The 20,688-nt window shown below is 38.8% G+C and overlaps 1 protein-coding gene across 1 annotated transcript in view; it reads right to left on the bottom strand.

The window, feature by feature from the left end:
- Positions 1–561: 561 nt before the first annotated feature.
- Positions 562–20,688, bottom strand: part of STT3A (STT3 oligosaccharyltransferase complex catalytic subunit A) — a 36,278-nt gene continuing 16,151 nt past the window's right edge. The window contains exons 4-18 of the mRNA XM_075604341.1: positions 19,796–19,917; positions 17,861–18,006; positions 15,905–15,995; positions 15,541–15,647; positions 11,846–12,010; positions 10,367–10,547; positions 9,489–9,644; positions 8,620–8,711; positions 8,033–8,188; positions 6,137–6,325; positions 3,864–3,980; positions 2,727–2,829; positions 2,221–2,409; positions 1,456–1,571; positions 562–830 (exon numbers count right to left, since the gene is read on the bottom strand). Coding sequence (XP_075460456.1) covers positions 792–830; positions 1,456–1,571; positions 2,221–2,409; positions 2,727–2,829; positions 3,864–3,980; positions 6,137–6,325; positions 8,033–8,188; positions 8,620–8,711; positions 9,489–9,644; positions 10,367–10,547; positions 11,846–12,010; positions 15,541–15,647; positions 15,905–15,995; positions 17,861–18,006; positions 19,796–19,917 — 1,969 coding nt within the window. The 3' untranslated portion in view covers positions 562–791. The remainder of the gene's footprint in view (positions 831–1,455; positions 1,572–2,220; positions 2,410–2,726; positions 2,830–3,863; positions 3,981–6,136; positions 6,326–8,032; positions 8,189–8,619; positions 8,712–9,488; positions 9,645–10,366; positions 10,548–11,845; positions 12,011–15,540; positions 15,648–15,904; positions 15,996–17,860; positions 18,007–19,795; positions 19,918–20,688) is intronic.

Genomic DNA, 20,688 nt, shown 5'->3' with positions numbered 1-20,688 from the left:
CCTTAATATATCCATTGAAATGGATTACAAAAGCACAGTGCTATAGTTACGATCATATTGGAAGACTCCATAAAGGGCCTTTTTGGGCTTACACCTTACAGAACCAGCTGCAAACAAGAACACAAATTTATGGAGTCAATGCCACCTTTTCTATAAACAACGCAAAGCTGCAGTTACAGTATGTGAAAGTATTAAGCTATGCAACACCTTTTGTACCATTGTAACAGCCATATGGTAAGATTAGACACAAAACACTGCTTTTGTAACCTGATTTAAGGGCTCATTGCCTTAAAAAAAAATAATAATAATAAAAGAATGTAGTAGTAAGTCCAAAATTGTAGTGACCAGGATTAAGTGTACAACATTTTAAAGAAAATTCCAGTTACTGGTGTTTTCACAAAAAAATAAAATAAAAATTACAGTAGGGTTCCAACAAAGGGAAAGCAAACACACTTGTAATGAAAATCTACGTACTAAATGTTAACATTGTGAAGATGGTATTACACAGCTTTGTGTTGCTAAATGAGGTGCAAAAGTTTCAATAATTAATAACAAACAGTGTTTGTATTCCCATCTTTAATTGGCCACTGTAAAGCCCCCAAAAAACAAAATCATTTTGGTAACATGTTCATATTCATAAAAAGCATTCCACCCAATGTGGACTGCAACCAACATGACTTCACAGGCAATTAAATTCAATTTCTTCCTGTCAATAGAAACAGTATAAAAAAAATCTTCTGGTTCACAGGTGAAGGCTTTCAGTGCTGTTTGTGTTAAAGCTGAAGGCAACATTATGTTCTTGACAATCCGCGATTATCAAGATCTTTTACCTGTGGGGGGGAGGAAACACAAAAAACAAAAACATTAGAGCGGAGAGCTACTCAGTGCAATTAGAAATGGAACGGTACTGTTCCTTTAGTGAAAGCTGAAAAATGTCCCACACAATCTGTTTCAAGAATGTATTCAACATAATCTGGAAATTTATTGCAAACACAATGTAGTGATCATGCCCCCTGTCAGATACATCAGGGGCAGACCATTATTAATCACAGCAGTTTGGTGGCAACGGAAAGCATGTAGGGAAAACACTCTAGTCCTGTTCCTTCAAGTACATTAGAACACACAAACCCTTTTCAAGACAATCACCATGATGTTTGTGTGGTGACCATCCCCCTTCTCTCCTCTATTCAGCAGGGGTTTCTCTACATAATGTTTAAAGCATTAGGCAGTGGGAAGTGATGTTCAGCATCAACTATTGGCAGAATGTTTTAGGTTTGAAGTACCGTATGCAGTAAAAAGCTGCACTATAATAAAGCATATTTGTTTTTACACATTAACTGCTGTTTAAAGTGCCAATTTGTAAAGGTTTTACTTTCTACAAAAACCTTGTTTGAGCCTGTGAAAATCTGGCATATCACGTAAGAATATGATCTTTACTGTAATAAAACCACTTACTTTGTATATTCTAACCAACCAGTGCTCTGTGGTGTATGCCTCCTCCAGAACATCAAGTTCAAAGTCTTTGTTTCCAATTTCTGCGTTCCTCACTCGATCATAACCTGGAGGGCGCTCTAACGTGTAAAAGAAGAAAAGCAAAGTTATATTTGCTATTTAAAAAAAAGTGATATTTTGTTTGAATATGGACGGTGTTCCTCCAGGACATATGTCCTCATCCCAATATTTGAGTTCTCAAAGGAGATATAGATAGCTAGATATATCTAAAGAGAGAAAGCGATATATAAATAATAAATCCTCAGCCTAAGTGACTTATTCTGTTTGTGTAGAACCAGCCATGCCGGACGTTTTCAGCAGAGACCGACTGCTTCAGCATATATAAAAACGCCAAGACTCCACAGACCAGGCATACTTGTGCTAAACTATACATTTGTTTAAAGCAATATTTTAATAGTACTTTTCACCCGAAACAAAATGAAAAAATAAATAAAATAAAAAAGTGCCAATGGAAGTTTCCATGAACAATTATTATTTAAAGGACTTTTGTAGTCTACATGTCAACTTCCTAGCGTATGAGCATCTTCAGCTCTTTCTTGTAAAGCAGTACTAAAAAATAAGTGCAATATTTCATCATCAAAAAAAAAAACACAAAAAAAAAAAAAATGCCACAAAAGAAAAAACAAACAAAAAAAAAAACGCTTTGGTTTCTTCAGCCACCTGGCTCTCACCTTTGCCTACATGCCAAAATTGGCTACAAGCACTTACTGGCTTCTGTGTAGACCTGTCCAAAGCGGTAGTAGCACATCTTGTACATAAGGCAGTTGAGTAAAACTGGTGACCCTTCTCTATCCACACGAAACTCTCCAGTGGGGGTGTAGTAGTCATGCTCTTTGATGTGTTTGCCGGTGTCTGTGCTGCCGCCGATTCTCACCATCCACAAAAACTTGTTGATATCTAAAGACGAAATAGAAAAAATGCATAACACTCATATTGTAGTATACTTCTTTAAATTGGACTATTTGTCAAGTCAGACACCGTAATATTAGATTGTATAAAAATAGAGACACCTTCTCTGCATTAAACATATCAAATGAATTCACATTGGTCCCAGGATGGATTGCCCCTTTAAAAATGGGAGCTATAAAATTGTAAACAATATTTGTTTTCATGAACGCCAAGGATTGTTCAAGGAGCATATGGGGAGTCATTTTCCTTAGTCATGTGTTCCCAAAGCCACCTGCAGAACAGCTTTTAACGCAAATATTTCTTACCATCAGATGAATATCCTGTTAGGCCTCCAAATATAACAAGAACATAGCTCACGTCCAGCTCCCTCATAATCTCATAGGCTTTCTCTTCAGTGGATGCCATGGCCTTGGGAAAAAGAGCAAAAATGTCAATGTTTTATAAAACTCTGCTTTTTAAATAACACCCAAGTTATGGACAACAAGAAGATAGATGCCATGCGAGGTTACAATTCCTTTCTTGGCTAATGTTCTTGCCCTCGTATATATGTTCGACCCACTTACCTACACAAATCTGTCAGGCCACCAGTACGTTTAATCAAGTGTTCACCAATGTACTTCATAGACTAGCATACTTTTTAGAAAAGGTGGTTCAAAGTACAGCATTTTAGCGCCTTTTAGGACTAATCGAGGTTCACAAAGATTTTCCCAAAGCAATATTGTGCGGCAAACAAAATCAACCTGCCCTGCTCAGCCAGACCACCACACAATATGCCAAGAGAGCTTGCTGTCGGAACGCAAATAGGATACTAATGGTCTATCGTGCAAAAGGCTACCTGGAGATTTGCCTTAGACAAAAGGAATATTGGTAAGAACTGACGTTGTCAGAAAGCATTTTTTAAATTCTACCATATAGGAATCATTAAAAATAGACTCCATTTTCAGTGCAATACAGAAGTCAGTCTAGATGAAAATAAAAAAGCCACCATGGCATTTTGCTCCCGAGTCAGAGAAAGCTCAATGTCGTTAATGGAGCACGATTTTAATTAAATCGTGAGCTTTAATTAAAGCTCAATGTCGTTAATGGAGCACGAGTCTGATAGCTCAATTACATTTGGCAAATCTCACTTCATTTCAGGGAAGAAAAGTGTGGTACCCTATTTAAAAGCGCAATCCCACGCTTATAAAAATTCTGGCAAATGTTGATGAAAAATGTGCTTCCTTGGGAGGTTAAAAAGGCTGCTGCCATTCACACTCCTTAAGACAGAGGTTGTCATGTTAACAGCCGAGACCAGTGAAATATGCAATGAAAACTAAAATTATAATTTTCAAAAAAACATCAAAAAGTTACAACAATATTATATTATCAGATATGACGACTTTGTCGTTTTGTGGAGGATTGCGGATTTAAGGTTTACACAGAATTACTACTTGGGTTCTTACCTGGCCTACTCTGGAAATATGCGTATTATTCCACGTGTTATTATCCACAAGGATTGTTCGATTGGCCATTGCTGTTATCTGATAGCCATAATCCCACCAGGACATAACTTTTGCATCCTAAGAAAGAAACTCATTCAGTTTAGCAGAGGCACAATATAAGGAATGAAAGCACTTGAAATGCTCTCATTCTACAGAAAATGGAATAATGAAGAATACTACCCAACTCATTCACAGACAGTTTAGTTGAGGAGAATATCACCACTGTTGAAAGGAAGATTAAAAGACTCAGGGGGTTATTGATATCGCCCTTTAAAAAAGTAGCAACCCAAGCAGTTATTTATTTTCTTATTTTTTTCTACATTAGGTTTGAAGCCTGGGTCTCTGGAGCTGAACCCCATTCATTTCAGTTCCGGGGACCCCTACTTCCCGAGATATTTACCTCCAAAGGGGATGCAGGTATCTGAGCAAAGTTTAAAGCTCTTGCATCCCGTGGGCCAATAGGAAGCCAAACCTGATGATGTCACCGCTTTCTATATGCCCACATTGCACAGGAGCTGTGAAACTGCTACTACATGAATCCTGGTAACCGAGCAGCTACCGGCACCACCTACGGATGTCTATTTCGGGAACCAAGGGGTCCATGCAGCTGAAATGAATGAGATTCAGTTCCAGAGATCCTGTGCTTCAAGCCTACGTTAAAATAATAATAAAATAAATTTTAAACAAAAAGAGATATGTGCTTGGATTTTTGCTTTAATAAATAACTATAGAAAAGCGTGGAACCTCGCTCTAACTGTGTGCATCTGTGTGCTGCCTTGAAAATGCTGAATGCAAATAATGTACACAGAGGTACTAAAGAGAAAAGATTCCTTTGTGGGCGCACCACAGATAAGTGGCAATGTTTGAATAAATTAAAATGGTATTTAATTAACAAATGTTAAAAAGAATGAGCATGCAAATAACTATATACACAAAACTAACTAATATTAAAAGCTAAGGATCACTGGGTGTAACAAATCTGCCTAGAGCTGGGTTTGGAACAAATATCCCAGTCTCTAGATCAGAGAAATAAGCACCTTAAATAATAGATGCGAGTGACTATGTATATCTACGTATACTATTGGAGCAGTAAGTTAATGGTGAAGGAACAAATAGTTGATATATAGTTCCTTAAACTCTGTGATTGCTCGGCAAATACCTATGAGGATGACACTTTAAATAGGTGGCACATGTTAGTGCATATAGTGGTCTATCAAACAGGGTGTTTTAAAGAGCACTGTAAATAAACATAGACACTGTCTCTATATGCACAGATATGTGGTTTGTAGCTTAGTGCTGTGAAGGCAGACAAATTACTATTTAAGGCAAGTTTATAGCCGACTGATAGTTATTACAGTCACATATGCTATTGCCCAGGAATTGTCTCATAGCTCATGCTTATAGTCATAAAAGCAACTTTAACCCTTCTGGGGTGAGCAAACAATTGCTCAGTTAGTGTTACTATAGTGTGCTAGACAGATTTGTTACACCCAGTGATCCTTAGCTTTTAATATATTAGTTTGTGTATATAGTTATTTTGATGCTCATTCTTTTTAACATTTGTTAAAGACCATTTTAATTTATTTAAACATTACCACTTATCTGTGGTGCGCCCAAAAAGGAATACTCTTTAGTACCTCTGTGTACATTATTTGCATTTAATAAATAACGGCCTCAGACAAAGCAGAATAAAGTCACCTGAGAAATCTGGTTGAACTAGTAGTCACAATTAGAGGGAAAAGCACCTCAACTCAGCACGGCTGTCCCACTATCAAACAGTGAAGGACAAAGCTGGGTGGGCATACAAATTAATAAAACCGCACTACCAAGTTAATTTTTCTTCCATCATGCACTGCACTCACTTTTGAGTAAGCTCAAAAAAACAGGAATGCGGGGAACACTGCTCCCAATTACTTTCCCTCCTGCTAAAATAGGGCAGGGAAATCTTTTTACAAATTATTCTGTCTTGCTACTTTCACTGCTGAGCAGTGTCAGAAGCTAGAATAATATGACCATGGGAGGCTGGCAGGCCACCCGTTAATTAGACATCCTTGCACCAAAGGCATACAAGTAGCCCAACATTTACTGTTGAATAAAAAGTTTGATTTATGAATCAGAAAAGTATTGGTTGCTACACACAAAAAGAACACTGGCTATATTTGAAGCTGCTGATTCAAGAGACCAAGGAAAGTTTCAAGAGCAGCTTTTAATTCAGCAGATGAACCGTGCCTTACCTCTGGGGTATTGTGTCTGAGCCAGTAATAAGCCTCTCTGAAATCGTCAAAGATGATCCTGCTACCATCACCTCCTCGGGCAGACAGCACAATGGAGGGGGAGGAATAGGCCTCGCTGGTGACCCATGTTGAATGGAAGGTGTAAGTGACCAGGAAAAACGCCATGACCAGAATCATGCCGCTGGCAACCTGTCCAAGGCCAAAATGAACAACATTAGCAGAAGCAGGGGGATCTTTTATAGATTGCAAGTCTTTATCATCATGTATAAATAGAAAGACTAACAAAACTCGTAACCAAGAAACACACAATGGAATATCTAATTTTCAAGTGTTACCAGAGACGGCATTCACTCAAAATCACCCAGAAGGCAAGTGATCCAGGCTGAAATGGAGTTCACATGTTTCACACAGAAGACCAATAAACAGAGGATCCTGCATACTGTAGCAGTATAGGCAAGAGAAAATGCCTGCACTATTTGTCAGACTTTTTAGCATAGAGAACTTAATGTTTAAAATAGTAGAACATGGAGCTGCCATGTCAATACTGTGGTGATGTCATTTACAAGCGCCCAGATATCAGACAAATGTAATCATTACCTTCAACTCTCCGTAGAAGACCGGAAGATAGTGCAGCTAAATTACCTAGCAACTCTAAGGCCTCGTCCCCACTGCTCGCCCTACGGCGTGCATGGTGCAAACACAATACGGCCCCTAAGGGGCCAGCCCCAGTCACTACCTGCCATTTTTGTCTTGGCACGGCGGCCGTTCAGTCAATGAAGGCGAACCAGCCGCGTGATGTCATGGCTACGCGCCCCCCCCCCAGGGGCCATAGCCTAGATCTTGCCTTTGCTCCCCCTGCCCCCTAGACCACAGCTGAAACTGGTGCACGCGCCGCTAGGCGCTCCAAAGCGCGTACACAGTGACTGTGGCTGGTGGATACATCACTACTAAAGAAATTCAGTTGAAATTAACTTAATTAAAATCACATTGTTTTCAAACACCCCCTCCTGTTACCAAATGGATCTGATGACGGGCAAAGCCTTAAAAACAGCATCACGACAAATGATACAGCAGTGATGCTATGCAGAGCATGGCAGCATTACCTGGCATAATTCAGCTTGATTTTGTTAATATTTAGGATATTAAACAGTTATGTCCTTGCAAGAAAAAGTCCAGATAAACGTTTAATTGAGACCTAGCCTGCATTTTACAAAATGGTGTTCTCTCTGCTTCCACGTATAACATTAATAGAACTCACATTTGTTAAAAAGCATAGCCCACTTAAAAAAAGGAAAGGTGTAAATATAGGGTCACTTGTTTATCACATGCGCAACTACATTTTTAATGGACAGATTTAAAAGCATTTTGCAGGGACACTAAAAAAAAAAAAAACAAACCCCAGTAATTTTCTAAAACCTTTTTTTAGAACCATATGACTATGGAAATGTGGCTGCAACGAGTACAGACTATATATATTCTGTAATATTTGTTATTATAATTTTCAAGGTCACCAAGATTCAGTTTACAGTTTTTGAAAAGATCTTAAATCAAAGCAATTTAGAGAAAGTTGTTTCAAAGTGCTCTCGCTTCTTCAAAAAAAGTGCATCTTAAAACCCTTTCTAGCACATTATCCATTTCACTTTTAATACCAATTCTTTTCGCAATAATGTTGGAGAGAGATCTTGTATTTTTCTATTGAACATAAAGGTATAATGTCCCAATAGGATATCATAGTTTTCAATTTATTAAAGGTCTCTCTAGTACTTTAAATTACATTTAAAACAAAAAAGCAATGCATAATATCTAGGAAATTACTTTTTTTTTTTTTTTAAATTGTTGAAGGAATGGACTTTCGCAGCATTTCTCACTTGCACCTTCAGACAAGTAGTAACTCACCTCATTTTTGATTGGGTAAGTCGAATCCTGCTGCTTTTTTGTTTTTTTGTCAGGTCGGCTTATGTCGAGGTTCTTAATGTAAGTGGATAATACCTGAGATACTCCGATGCCAGAGAGTATGCACATGACAGGAGCCAGTACCAGCATCAGACGCACCTGTTTAAAAACACACCTTATACCATTGTACAGAAAAGAGTCACCTTTTATACTAATGCAACAACGTTCAGTATTTTTGATTCAAAAATGGAGATTGTATGTTCATATAGGATGTTTATAACAAACCTCATTAAAATCAACATTTTACCTTGCCTGAAGTGCAACACCTTGAAACACCTTATTTTAGGAAATGCCACGTTACCGTACTTCGGGGAGTAAGAACAGGGGGTTTGTTTACATGCATAACCTATTGCAATTTCCAAATACGCCATTGTTAGTGTTTTGTGTAAGCTATATTTGTTATAATAAAACAAAAGAAATAGTGGGTTGGTTACGAGGAAGAGGGTATGTGTAATATACTCGATATGCTAACCCAGTCCCTATGTGCATAACTGATTTTACTCCTCGATCTTACTACAAAAACCTCTTACCATCACTGCAGAGAAGTACATGCTGGTCACCCCATACATGATGATGAAAATTCTGGCATCAGACAAGTTATTGAAGCAGTAATACAAACCAACTGTATAAAAAGAAACAAAAAAATAAATAAATAAAAAAGTGTGATAACTACTGCAATCCCTGTTATTTTCACACCTTCTTTAAATGCTTCATTTAGCCCTCAAAATAACAATGTTTCGGGGGGGGGGGGGGGGGGGAATGAACCAAACAAATTGTCAAAGTCAAGAATTTTTACAGACTTCCTTATGTCCCATACACATTAAATGAGCAATACTGCTTTTTTTTTGCGTTATAGGTTTGATGCATGGGTTTACAGAGCTGAGCCATGTTAATTTCAGCTCTGAGAACCCCTGCTTCCTGAGATACCTCCGTAGGGGGTGCCGGTACCAGCTATGGCTGGGCTGTGTGGGGCTATCACAATGGTGGCTAAAATGACCTGCGTCGCTTGGGCCAATAGGAAGCCACGACATCATCCCTTGCAGCTTCCTATTGGTCCGAGTGACCAGGAGATACCGGCACCCCCTATGGAGGCAATTATAAAATCGGGAAGCACAGTGTCCCGAGCTGAAACTAATGGGGTTGAGCTCCAGACACCCTTCTTCCACCTATTACAAAAAAAAAAAAAAAGTTCTGCTGCTTTAATTCACAATTTGAAAACATTGCATTGAAAAGTAAAAAGATGAAGTTCTCTCCATGCATCAAACATTTAAATTGTAATATGACATTACAGGAGCCAGAGTTGTCCTGCAATGCAATTATGGTTTTAAACGCATTAACAAAAACACATTATAAACTAGCTACAAGTTTAAAATCAAAGTCCAATAAGGTAAAAACAAACCTGGGAACATGAAAACAAGAAGCTGCAAGTCAAAGTAGTAAGATGACCACGTCGTAGGCTGATGCTCAGATACAGAAGCGATGATTGGAATATTGTTCTTGGCATAGGAGGGATCCAAAAGGGAATAGAAACGGCCAGTCCAGGGAGATATTTTACCTAGTGGAGAAGAATCAGTTACATTCAACAATAAGAGAACAAATGACAGAATTCACCAATTTTCTTTAAACAAAACTATTATGAAAGGCGTTTTACAACTAAAACTATCCAAGTTGGAAAGAAATAGTAAATGAAAATAGGAAAAGTGTCACAAAAAGTTTAGTATCTCCGACAATATTTGCACATATGGAAGGGGTAAATCGCTGCTCTGCAATACTGACAATGACCTTCCTGTAATACATACCTCTAAACTGTATTTTTATTACATAATAGAATTGCATGTAAAATCCACATACTGTACCTATGATTGTTATTTGTTAGTCTACACATTGTTAAAGCGGCTGATTGCATTTTATTATACAAGGATAAGAATGCAATTAAATAGGATTAACTAAATGAAAAGGAGTTGATAAAATAAATAATATCGTAGCAAACCCCTTAATTAACCAGCCGTCTATATTCATAAAACTAGCAAATATAATGCAGAAAGAAAAAAGGCAAGAGGGTAGAAATGTGTTTTACTTTGGAAAATGTGCCTGGATGTTCTGTACTGTACAAATTTAATTAAGACTATTTGCAGACGTCCCAAAGAAAGTTGGTGTTTTGCGGTATTCTGTTATCTCTGGGCAGCGGCATAACTAGCTACTGAAGGAGGATCTAATGTTATCAAAGTCCAGACCACAAGCATCTATGTTAAATTCCTGACAGTGGAAGAATCATACCAGTCAGCATCAGGACAGCGCCCACAGTGAGAAGAACAAAGCCAACCAGGGAGATGACGCTCCTGAAGAGGACCTCAAACTGCTGGGGGTTCAGCTTGCTCCGCAAGTAATCTACAAAGGCATGAATCTGACACAGTCCAAAGACCCCAAAAGCGGCCATGTGTTCAGATGACAGCACAGGCTGGGGAGAGATCAAAGGCAGGGTTACTGATCAGAGGAAACATTTAAGCGTAAGAGAAAATTTAACCAACTTACCGTAATTTTCTTTTCCTGGAACCATGGCAGTGGGCACTGTAGGGTTAACTATCCTCAGCTGATTATATCTATTTTTTTTTCAGTTGTATTTTTCAGCTATGGGAGAAGCCAAAGACTAACCTGCAGGTAGTGGGGGTGCCTTTTATGGCCTACCTGCAAGAATTCCATTTCCTGTCCTACTCAGCTGAGGATAGAGTTAACCCTACGGTGCCCACTGCCATGGTGAACAGTAAAGAGCATTTATACAATAGCTACCACTACTGCAGGGACATTCCCGTTATATCAAACGGCTTCAAATGGGAGCAGCACCATCTTGAAGACAGACTTACTGATTTTTAGTATCAATCTCTGACTTCAATGTAGACGACAATCTGGAGTTTGAATCCTCCAAATAAATGTAAATCTCCAAAACATACAAAGTCTCATTTGGGTCCGTAAGAGCTTTGTTGCAAATACAAAGCATACATTTTAGTGCCATGTATAGCGGACGGTGTACTCAGCATTTTACTATACACGTATTGCAATAAAAGGGATACTCTCTAGCATAAACCCCAATGAACAGATGGGAAATTACTGCCCTGATGTACAACAGACTTATAAAAGTAGTCAATAAAGTGCAAATTGGCATTGCAATCAGCAAAAATCATGGGTTCTTCATGATGTATATGGCTAGTAAAACACGAAAATATTAAACAGTTCCCCTTATAATGGCATCATGGAGACACTTGCTGCAGCTTTAATACTTAATATCGTGAAGCAATGTTAGATGGGTCAGCATTTACAACAACAAATTATCTACTAATGAAATTTTAAAAATTACAATAAAAACGATTATCTGAAGCAAATCTTACATTGGCTAAAGGCACAAACAACTGTAGAAACAAAATGACACATTACTACCCAAACAGAATACCTTGTTTTTCTCCTTTCAAAATTAACCTCATCTGTTAACAAACCTGTGAAAATAGTGTTTACACAGATGTTAGAAGATGGGTGTGCAAATATGTAAATTATTTTAGCCAGTATAAATTCAAATCAAATGTTCCCATGCAACCACAACCAAGTGGTTAGCTTCCTGTGCAGCAAGGGATAAATTAGTTTAGGCATTTCATTGCATTCAGTCCTATGTGTGAACTGATCTTTTTTGTACAGCACATTTTTGGACAGACAGGGTAACGTTGCTCTGTTTATACATTGTTCTAGCTTCTAGCTCCATGTAGTTACCTGGAATCCGACAAAGGAGATCTGCATGGACAGGATGGTTCCCAAGCAGTAAACTGTGCAGTAAGCCACGTAGATGCGGTGGGAGAAACGTCCAGTCAGCATCAGAACCAGGACATGCAGAGGGATCAAGTTAATCAGAAAGACATAACCACCCCAGGAGGAGACCTTGTTGGAAAATAATTATAAGAAACATATCTCAGATGTTTTTCAATTACACACATTCAGTTCTACAGACCAACAGTTTATCATGTTGCACAAAGTTAAACAAAGGCTTTTATCTGCATGTTGTGTTTAATGTACCTTTTACCATGGAGGGTTCTTGTCAATTTTCTTTACCCACTATTACAATGAAAACTCAAATCATAGGGTTTTAAGTATATGTAAAGTAAGTGTACATGCGCCTTAAACATGATCCACCAATTGTTCGAGCCGATGTCACAAATTAAAAAGGAACCATCCGTCCTTCAAAGGGCAGAAGGACTACATTTCATACACATTGAGACAAGAGGCAAACCTATCCTCAGAGATAAATTAACACAGCATAAAAAGAAATCTTTGTAGAACGTATAAATGGCTTTAAAGCATCAAAAAAAAAATGTAATCTAGCATAATTGATTGGCAAATTACATTAAGCATGCAATTAAGGATGCAATTAAGCATGCAATTTTGCTGGGAAATGTGTTTATGGAAGAGAACAAACTGCTTCCATCCACTCTTGGCCTGCAATCAGTCCTATTAGGCCTCCTATGGAGGTGACCCAGGTTATTTTTTTGCATTAAATGGGCCAATAAAACAATGACAAATGTTATGCTTGTAACAGTAGTGACTGTGCACAGATATACCAGAGATTTGACCTGATCTTTAGGTTATCTTCAAATGCATCATAAAAAATCCTGAGACTGTTCTGGCTAGCAGACAAAAAGATGACAGAAAAGGCACTTTCCATTTCCTTACAGATTTAAGTATGATAATTAAAAATCGGATGCAATTCCCAAGTATAAAAAGATAGGATTTGTGGCGGGCAAAATCAGGCATGTGCAACTATATCAAATGTGAGGGGGTGTTCTGTGTTACAGATCTCCAATATCTGCTCCCTACCTCAAATCTAAAAGATGCGTTAGCAAAAATATTAGCTATGCCTTTAGCAAAATTATACACATTCAACGCTGAGGGTAGTATTGTTCTATGGGTTATATGATATTTTATACGCTCAGATTTATTTGGGTTTAAAATCATGCTCTCTCCCAGCTATAAAAGGTCATGAAAGATTGATAAGTCAGAGATAAAACAATCCCACATTAGGCTGGCCTGTCAATGGTGCAAATTTGAGCATAAAAAACAATGCATGGAGTATCTAAAGCAGAAATCAATAGGGGGTTGGTATTATATCCATAACACGAGTTATCAAATTCAAGACTTCTTTGAAGGAATCATAAGCTGCGCTTATAGTGCCTTGCAACGGCGACGGCACGCCGCTCCAAATAAAATACAGTGACTCCATCGCAAGCGCTTATAGTAAGCGCGACGGCGACTGAGCGGCAAAAAACATTTGAAGCCGGGTCCATTTCATTTTTTAGAGACAGTCGCCACATGTGACTGTCTCTAAACCAGAGGCCGCGGCCCGACCCCTTTCGTGACGTCGCTGGCGACAGTCGCGGAAAACCCAATTATAACTTTCGCAGGTGGCGACGTCAGACACGTCGCCAGCATTATAAGCGCGCCCTAATGTTCATTGGTAACAGGTTTTCTGCTTATTAAACCATTTATATTTTTTATGTTTTTGCTAAATTTGTTGTCTAAACAAGCACTATACCCTTTTCGCATATTGAAAGTAAAATTGTATAATTACGGTCTTTGCGTTCCAATGGAACCTAGTAACTTTTTGAAGAGATTAACTGCATTTTCTGATATTTTGCTACATTGGTGTTGTGTTCATTACATCTTTTTCTAGTAAAACATGGGATCAGACACTCGAGGCCAAGATCTTTAACTATTCTTGGTGGTGACAGCAATTGAGGTGTTGTGCGATGGTTTTTGGTGAGTTATTGCACATTTTTAGTGCCCAGTGGTGGTGAGTGAGCTGGATGTTTTAGCCCTTTTCACATACACAAGTCACATGCACACAGGCGTGGCATTCGTGACTGTTTGCTTTGATGTGAACAGACTCAGCATTTAAGGGAGACCTGCTTTATGGTGCAGTTGCCAACATGTATGGAAATGTTAACAGATAAACACTCCCAATATTTGACCTTACTAAAAATTGCTTTTTTTTTTTTTTTTTTTTCACAGAGAAGGGGACAGGCCAAGTGTTTAGTCAACGACATTTTTCTGTGCAGTTGAAAATGGACACGTTTGTCTGTATTTGCATGTTTATTTAAGAATGAGGCGTGGCAGGTGAGTTCAGGTATTGAAAGTCACCAATTCAACCAAGGACTAAAAGCAGCAATTCATTTATTTGTAGAATACACATCAGAAAGTGTGTGTCTTAAAGGCAATAGACTATGAATTGCGGTGTTTCTAAGCCTGGTCAGCTTCACTTCAATAAACTCCATCAAAAATAGCTTATGTTTGACATCTTCACTGCAAATTCCTTTTGTCCATGTTCTGTTACCAAGGAGGACGCTTCATACATAAAATAAAAAGGCCTCCCCCCACCCCCCCACAGAAGCCTATACAAGTTGAACGCTTATAATGCGCATATCTTGCCCACTGAGAATGTCCAGGTCTTCTTATAAAAAATAAAACTGAACTCCCAGACACCTAATATTTCAAGCACTTTTATCTCCTAAAGGAAGCACTGAAAAGGGCAATGCAACAAACTGAAGGAAAAAACACCCATTGCATTTATGTACACCACATTATTTTGTCACACAGTTTATCCATTAACAAGTCAAGGGACAATTTTCTTTTTTTAACTTGATTTGGATTTTAAGTGATTTACTTGGGAATTTTCCCAAGACACATTGCACATCTAGTAACATTTATTATTATAACATGATGCTTAACACGTTTGCTGCAAGCGCAGTTTCCCCATCACCAATAGATGGTCCTTGCCCATGGGTATTCACATAGAGCCTGCATTTAAACAGTATTTGGGACACTAATGTAAGTGTTACGAGAAGGAGCCATCCTTGTAATTTAGCATCTGTATGGTTATCTATAATGGTGTTCTTAAATACTAAAACTGCATATGGTAATCATAGGCTAAACAGAAAAGAAAATTCATTAGCAGCCTGCAAATACCAAGACTTAGAAGTTCATTTTAATTACAGCACAAATTTTACATGAAACATACGGCATCGTTTTGTGGCACCCACTGAGTTTTACACACAGTGTGCAATAGAGAACACAACTCCGTGGCAAAAGTTAGACATTTAGTCTTTTTAACAATGCACAACATTTCGGGGAAATCCCTTCTTCCTAGGGAGCAATTTCTGCAGGGATTCTCGCTTTCCTGCTAGGGCACCAACCACCATTAAAAAAAAAAAAAAAAAAAAAAGAGTGTAGAGCGCCCGCCATGTTTGGATCCTTTGAAGTTTCTACACAGTGCTAACTTAAGTATAAATCCACTATTTTAAGCCAAGTATGCATGATTTATCGAAACTGAATTAAAAACAGACGTAGATAATGGAGAAAACAAATAGCAGATGCACCAAGAAGTTGCCATGCTATTGTACCCAGTAGAAAACACTAACCATGTAGAAGTATGCAAGAGCACACATGGCAGCCCAGTAGATTGATCCAGTCTTCACTGATTTGATCCACATGTAGTAAGTGAGGAGCATGCAGAAAATAGCAATACCTAAAAGAAACCAGTTTCAAATAATGGAATACCTGAAAAAAGGATCTGTTTTGCAAACACTAAATAAAATAAAACTTGAAATGCCCTATTTCTTTCATATTATAGTAGTGATAAACATTTATATAGCAAGTTCTGTCAATATATTAGAATATATTCTGGGCAACATCACAGTTCTAGAGAATAAAAATTACATATTTTCTGTTCCAACTTATATATGGTTTGTGATGCCGTAGGGAAATAACGGGGACAATTCTTACCTTCATTGTCGTAGGAGCCAGCCACTGAACGGGAGATGTAGCCTGGCACAACCGCAATCATGGCTGCAGCCAAGAGACCAGCGCCTGCATCCTGAGTGGAGCAAGGCACAGTTAAATGTCAGCATGGGCAATGAACAATTTATCATTTAGCCACCATAAGGACACAAAAACCCTTAATTATGACAGTGGACATATTACTTCTAAAACATTTAATACTTCTATTTATCATTGTTTTTATATTTGTTCACATTTATAGTCTCTTATGAATAGTCATGCGTATTATGATTTATGAAAACGTTTAAATATTTACTGTGACGGTAGGGGTAGATTTGGCTGCTTTGAATAAAGATTAAGCCAGCCATTACCCCTAATGTGTAGTTCTATATACTGTGCCCATGTTGGGCAGATGTGTAGTGTAGCCTGGCTCCAGCACAGGGACCAGGGGTTAACATTGTGTTCAGGATGGAATGTTGCAGGTTTCACGTAACTTTTCATTTAAAACAACCTTTTGCATTTAACCCACTAATCAGGGGGCCAAGTAACATTAGAGGCACCTGCCATTGACCCTCCGTATGTGTATCCATGATGTCACCATGGAGTATAAAAGGTGGGGGGGGGGGTGATGGCCCCTGTTAGTAGTTCCAGTCATGGGCTCATTAGGTTCCAGAGTTCCTGCTGTGCCTGATTAGGGGTTCTGATAGCAGTTCCTGCTACACACTGCGTGAGAGCATAACGGGGAAATTTTCCTAACGGAGCTCACCGCCCTTAGGCCTGTAGGGTGTTCCCCAGTTGGGCGAGAGTGTGTTTTAAGTGTAAGGCTGCGCTTATAGTGCCGGTGATGGCGCATCAAAACAAATGCATTGCCGCTGTCACAATCGCTGGAAGTCATCTCAATTTGATTTTTCCAGCGACCGCAGCCCAACGTCACCGTCGCTATAAGCGTTGCCTTAGACAGTTGTGGATACCATTATCCAATAAATTCATTATTTATTAACTCTGTAGTTCTGCCTGGTGCATTGATCCCTGGTTTATTTGTCCTGGTCTCCAGTGACATTTATCATAAAAGGTTTCTCCTCATTATCTGATGAGTGTGGAGCCTTGTACTTAAAAGGTGCAGTCTACATACACAGTGTCACATTTAAGGTAGTGTGTGTGTGTGTGTGTACACATACACACTAACCTTAAATGCTGCCAAGTTGGACTACATTTAAAATATGAAGAGTCATCATTCTTATAGTGATCAAACATTTTAATGCAACACAATCTGCTTTTATAAACTGATCACATTTGAGATGTATTTAACCCATAGCTTCCAGAAGAATCTGCAACTCTGTATGTTGCAAGCTTCCCTCGCAGCAATACTGCTGGCAGGGGTTCTCAACTCCTCAAGAGCACCCAACAGGTCAGGTTTTCAGGATATCCCTGCTTCGAAGACTGAGTCAACTGTGCTGAAGCTGAGATATCCTAAAGACCTGACCTGTTGGAGGGGAGGAGAAGTCTCTTGAGGACTGGAGTTGAAAACCTCTGGGCTAAGGAATACCGTACAAATGAGGAGCACTCTCCAATTCTCACTGTAGGATCATACCTTCCATGTACAGGACTGCACACTCAATGCTCAGTCGTTAAGCTTTCTATCGTCACAGCAGGACTGTGCTTGGGTGTGTTCTGTACATGAAACTTTACCCTTGTTAAACTACCCGTAATTGGGGTGTTTTTCCCCTTGATTACAGCCACTTAAGTGGAGCATTCAGTAATCATGTACAGTGCTCCTTACCAAGTCACTTTGGACAGGGCTAAAGGTAAAATGAGCTTGATGCAAAAAGTGATACAACAGGTCCTCTCCCGCACACCAGAAATGCCAGTCCTACCAAGAAGTTTTATTAAAATAACAATTCCATGCTGAGGGTTTAATACTTTTAAGCTTCAAACTCAGAAATCACCCAGAAAAAGTCTTACTTTCAACTCTTTTGTTAGATGGTAAGTGACTATGGTTGTGAAGGAAGAGAAGAGAGGAGCCAGGAACACACAAACGTTTCGGATGTCAATTGTGACGTGGAAAAAGTGCAGAATATGGTAAATCGCTGCCGATGTTATCATCAAACCTGGAGTGCAAAGAAGACACAACATATAAAATGGTCATTGTCAGACATCAGAACTAGGTACTAACGAGGGGGTGTTGTATAAATCCTTGTCTTAATTCTCAGTGCTAAAAGCAGCAATGCGGTTTCATTTTTGTAAATTAAGGATTAAAGCATGGGTTCTCCGGAAATGAACGGTGTTAATTTCAGCTCCGGGACCCCCTGCTTCCAGAGATGCTTACCTCTGTAACAGTGCTGGTATCTCGTGTGAACTTGAAATATCCCAGTCACGTGGGCCAACAGGAAGCCGTTCCGGATGATGTCACAGCTTTCTATTGGCCCGCGGTACATTTAAACACCACCATTATTGTTAGTCACACAGTTCCCTGGCTGCATAGATACCAGCATCGCTTCAGAGGTATTTCTGGAAGCAGGGGGTCTCCGGAGCTAAAATTAACACAGTTAAGTTCCAGAGACTCCAAGCTTCAATCCTATAGTAATAATAAACATTTTTTAATTTGTATTGCTGCTTTAAGTGGGATACATCACCGGCTACATTTTGTAGCAGTGTAAAGCCAATACAAAAAAACCCCCACGATATTATGACAAACTACAGATGGCCAGCATTGGGAAAATGTAGTCTAAAATGCTTCAAGGAGCCCCAGGGTTCCACGGAACCATGGTTGGGAATCACTGGTCTAAGCCAATCAGAGACCGCGGCCCACCCCCTTTCATGACGTCGCTGAAAATCAAATTATAACTTTCGCTGGTGGCGATGTCACCGGTCGCGTCGCCAGCACTATAAGCGCGGCCTAATTGTTTACTACTCCATGTGCTCCAGTTAGATACGTCTGTAAAGCGCAGCGATATTGTTGACACTGTTTCAATAAACATACTTGCAGTACATCGTTAATCAGCATAGCCAGTGGCTTGAATTTGTGCTGAATAAACACAGCAATCTTGATTTATGGCAACAAGTAACCCAGAGTTACCTGCTCATTAAGGTGACATTGCCTGAGAAAGCATTTCTGAAGCGTAAAACAGGCTGAATGGGGATGCCTTTCATTCATTGCAATTCTTTTATAGCACTGATTGATATGAAAGGGCTAGAAGAAAAGCCAATGTTTTTGTATTCTTGGGCAGATTAACTAATGAACATTGCTAAATAAAACGACATTAATGCAGCAATAGTGGCTAGAATCTATAAGGAATCCATCTTGATCTTAGAAACTAGGCTAAATTAAGGGTTATATAATCACAGAGGTGTACCTAAAGAAGGTACAGAAGATCCCTGATGTAGGCGCACTGCAGACCTTTATAGAATAATACGGTCAGAGGTGAAAAAAAAAAATATATATATATATATATATATATATATAAAACACTTTATTAATTAATTCAAATGTAATTAAAAACGGTGTATACCCTCTAATAGGGTGTACATCTAATAGCTAGAGTTATTCAGTGTCAATGTACGTTGTATTGATATTCTGTGTATCCAGTAACCAGGTAGTGCTGTTAGGTGGAGATGTAAGTCTCCACCTAACAGCACTACCTGGCTACTAGATACACTGAATATCAATACAACGTACATTGACACTGAGTAACTCTAGCTATTAGAGGGTATACACCGTTTTTAATTACATTTGAATTAATTAATAGTGTTTTTATTTATATACATTTTTTTTCACCTCTGACCATATTATTCTTTAGGTACACCTCTGTGATTATATTTGCTATTCTCCCCAGGCAGCACGCACTCACCATCAAGGGGTGTGAGCAAGGTCTCTCTGTATAGTAAATTAAAGGTTACCTGGATAGATTGTTCCCCCTATGATCCTCCCCAGTGGATACCAGGCTCGATCATCAAACCAATTATGGAATTTATAAAAACCCTCCTCCGTCAAAAACCTGGTGGTTCGGTAGTTGAAATACCTAGAAAATCAGAAAAATATAGGGTTTGTATTACGGACACTAGAAGTCAGCCATGAAGAGAACGTTTAGATTGTGTTGCCTGCTGGAATTATTCCTTATTGGCTGAAGAACGGACAAATGTCCATGAACAAACCTTTTTGCTGCCAGTGGAGCCACCAAGCCATTGCAATGTGTTACTAGGCAGACTGCAGGGAAAAGGTTTACCTTTACAAATATTGTATATTAGTTAACGTTACAAGCAGGTCTCCAAGAATGATCTAGTCTGGGCACTGTACAAGACGTTGCAATTCATTATCATCATTATACTACTGTATTTTATATCAGGAGTGTTTCCATCTTTAGGCCAACAAACAGGAAGACGTCCGCTATAGCTAATCCCAGTGTAGGAACTAAATTATAAGCAGTACCTACGATAGATATATATGTAAATCTGTACAATGTGTCGTCTAAACGACTGGCTTCTCTCTTACATTCCTTTGAAAGCAAACACAATATTAACATTGAGCATCTCAATGAGTGCTGATATGGTACAGCTCAACCCCGTTAACGTGATGTAAGCGTGGCTCCCAATTTATTTATGAATACTTTACAACACAATTATTGGTATCTTAAATACTTTATTGTACAATGCATACAACTGTACATTATTTCTAACGCTTATATCGCGATGTGATTCTTTGGACCCAAAGCACAGCGTTATAAGAGGGTTGAGCTGTATTGTGCGGTTTAGGTAACCATGCCATATGCTATGAATGACTGATTGTGTGTCGG

This window comes from Ascaphus truei, chromosome 6 (genome assembly GCF_040206685.1).
Source record: "Ascaphus truei isolate aAscTru1 chromosome 6, aAscTru1.hap1, whole genome shotgun sequence".
Classification (NCBI taxonomy): Eukaryota; Metazoa; Chordata; class Amphibia; order Anura; family Ascaphidae; genus Ascaphus; species Ascaphus truei.
Note: the sequence above shows the minus strand (reverse complement) of the source record. Positions and strands in the feature narration are given on the sequence as shown.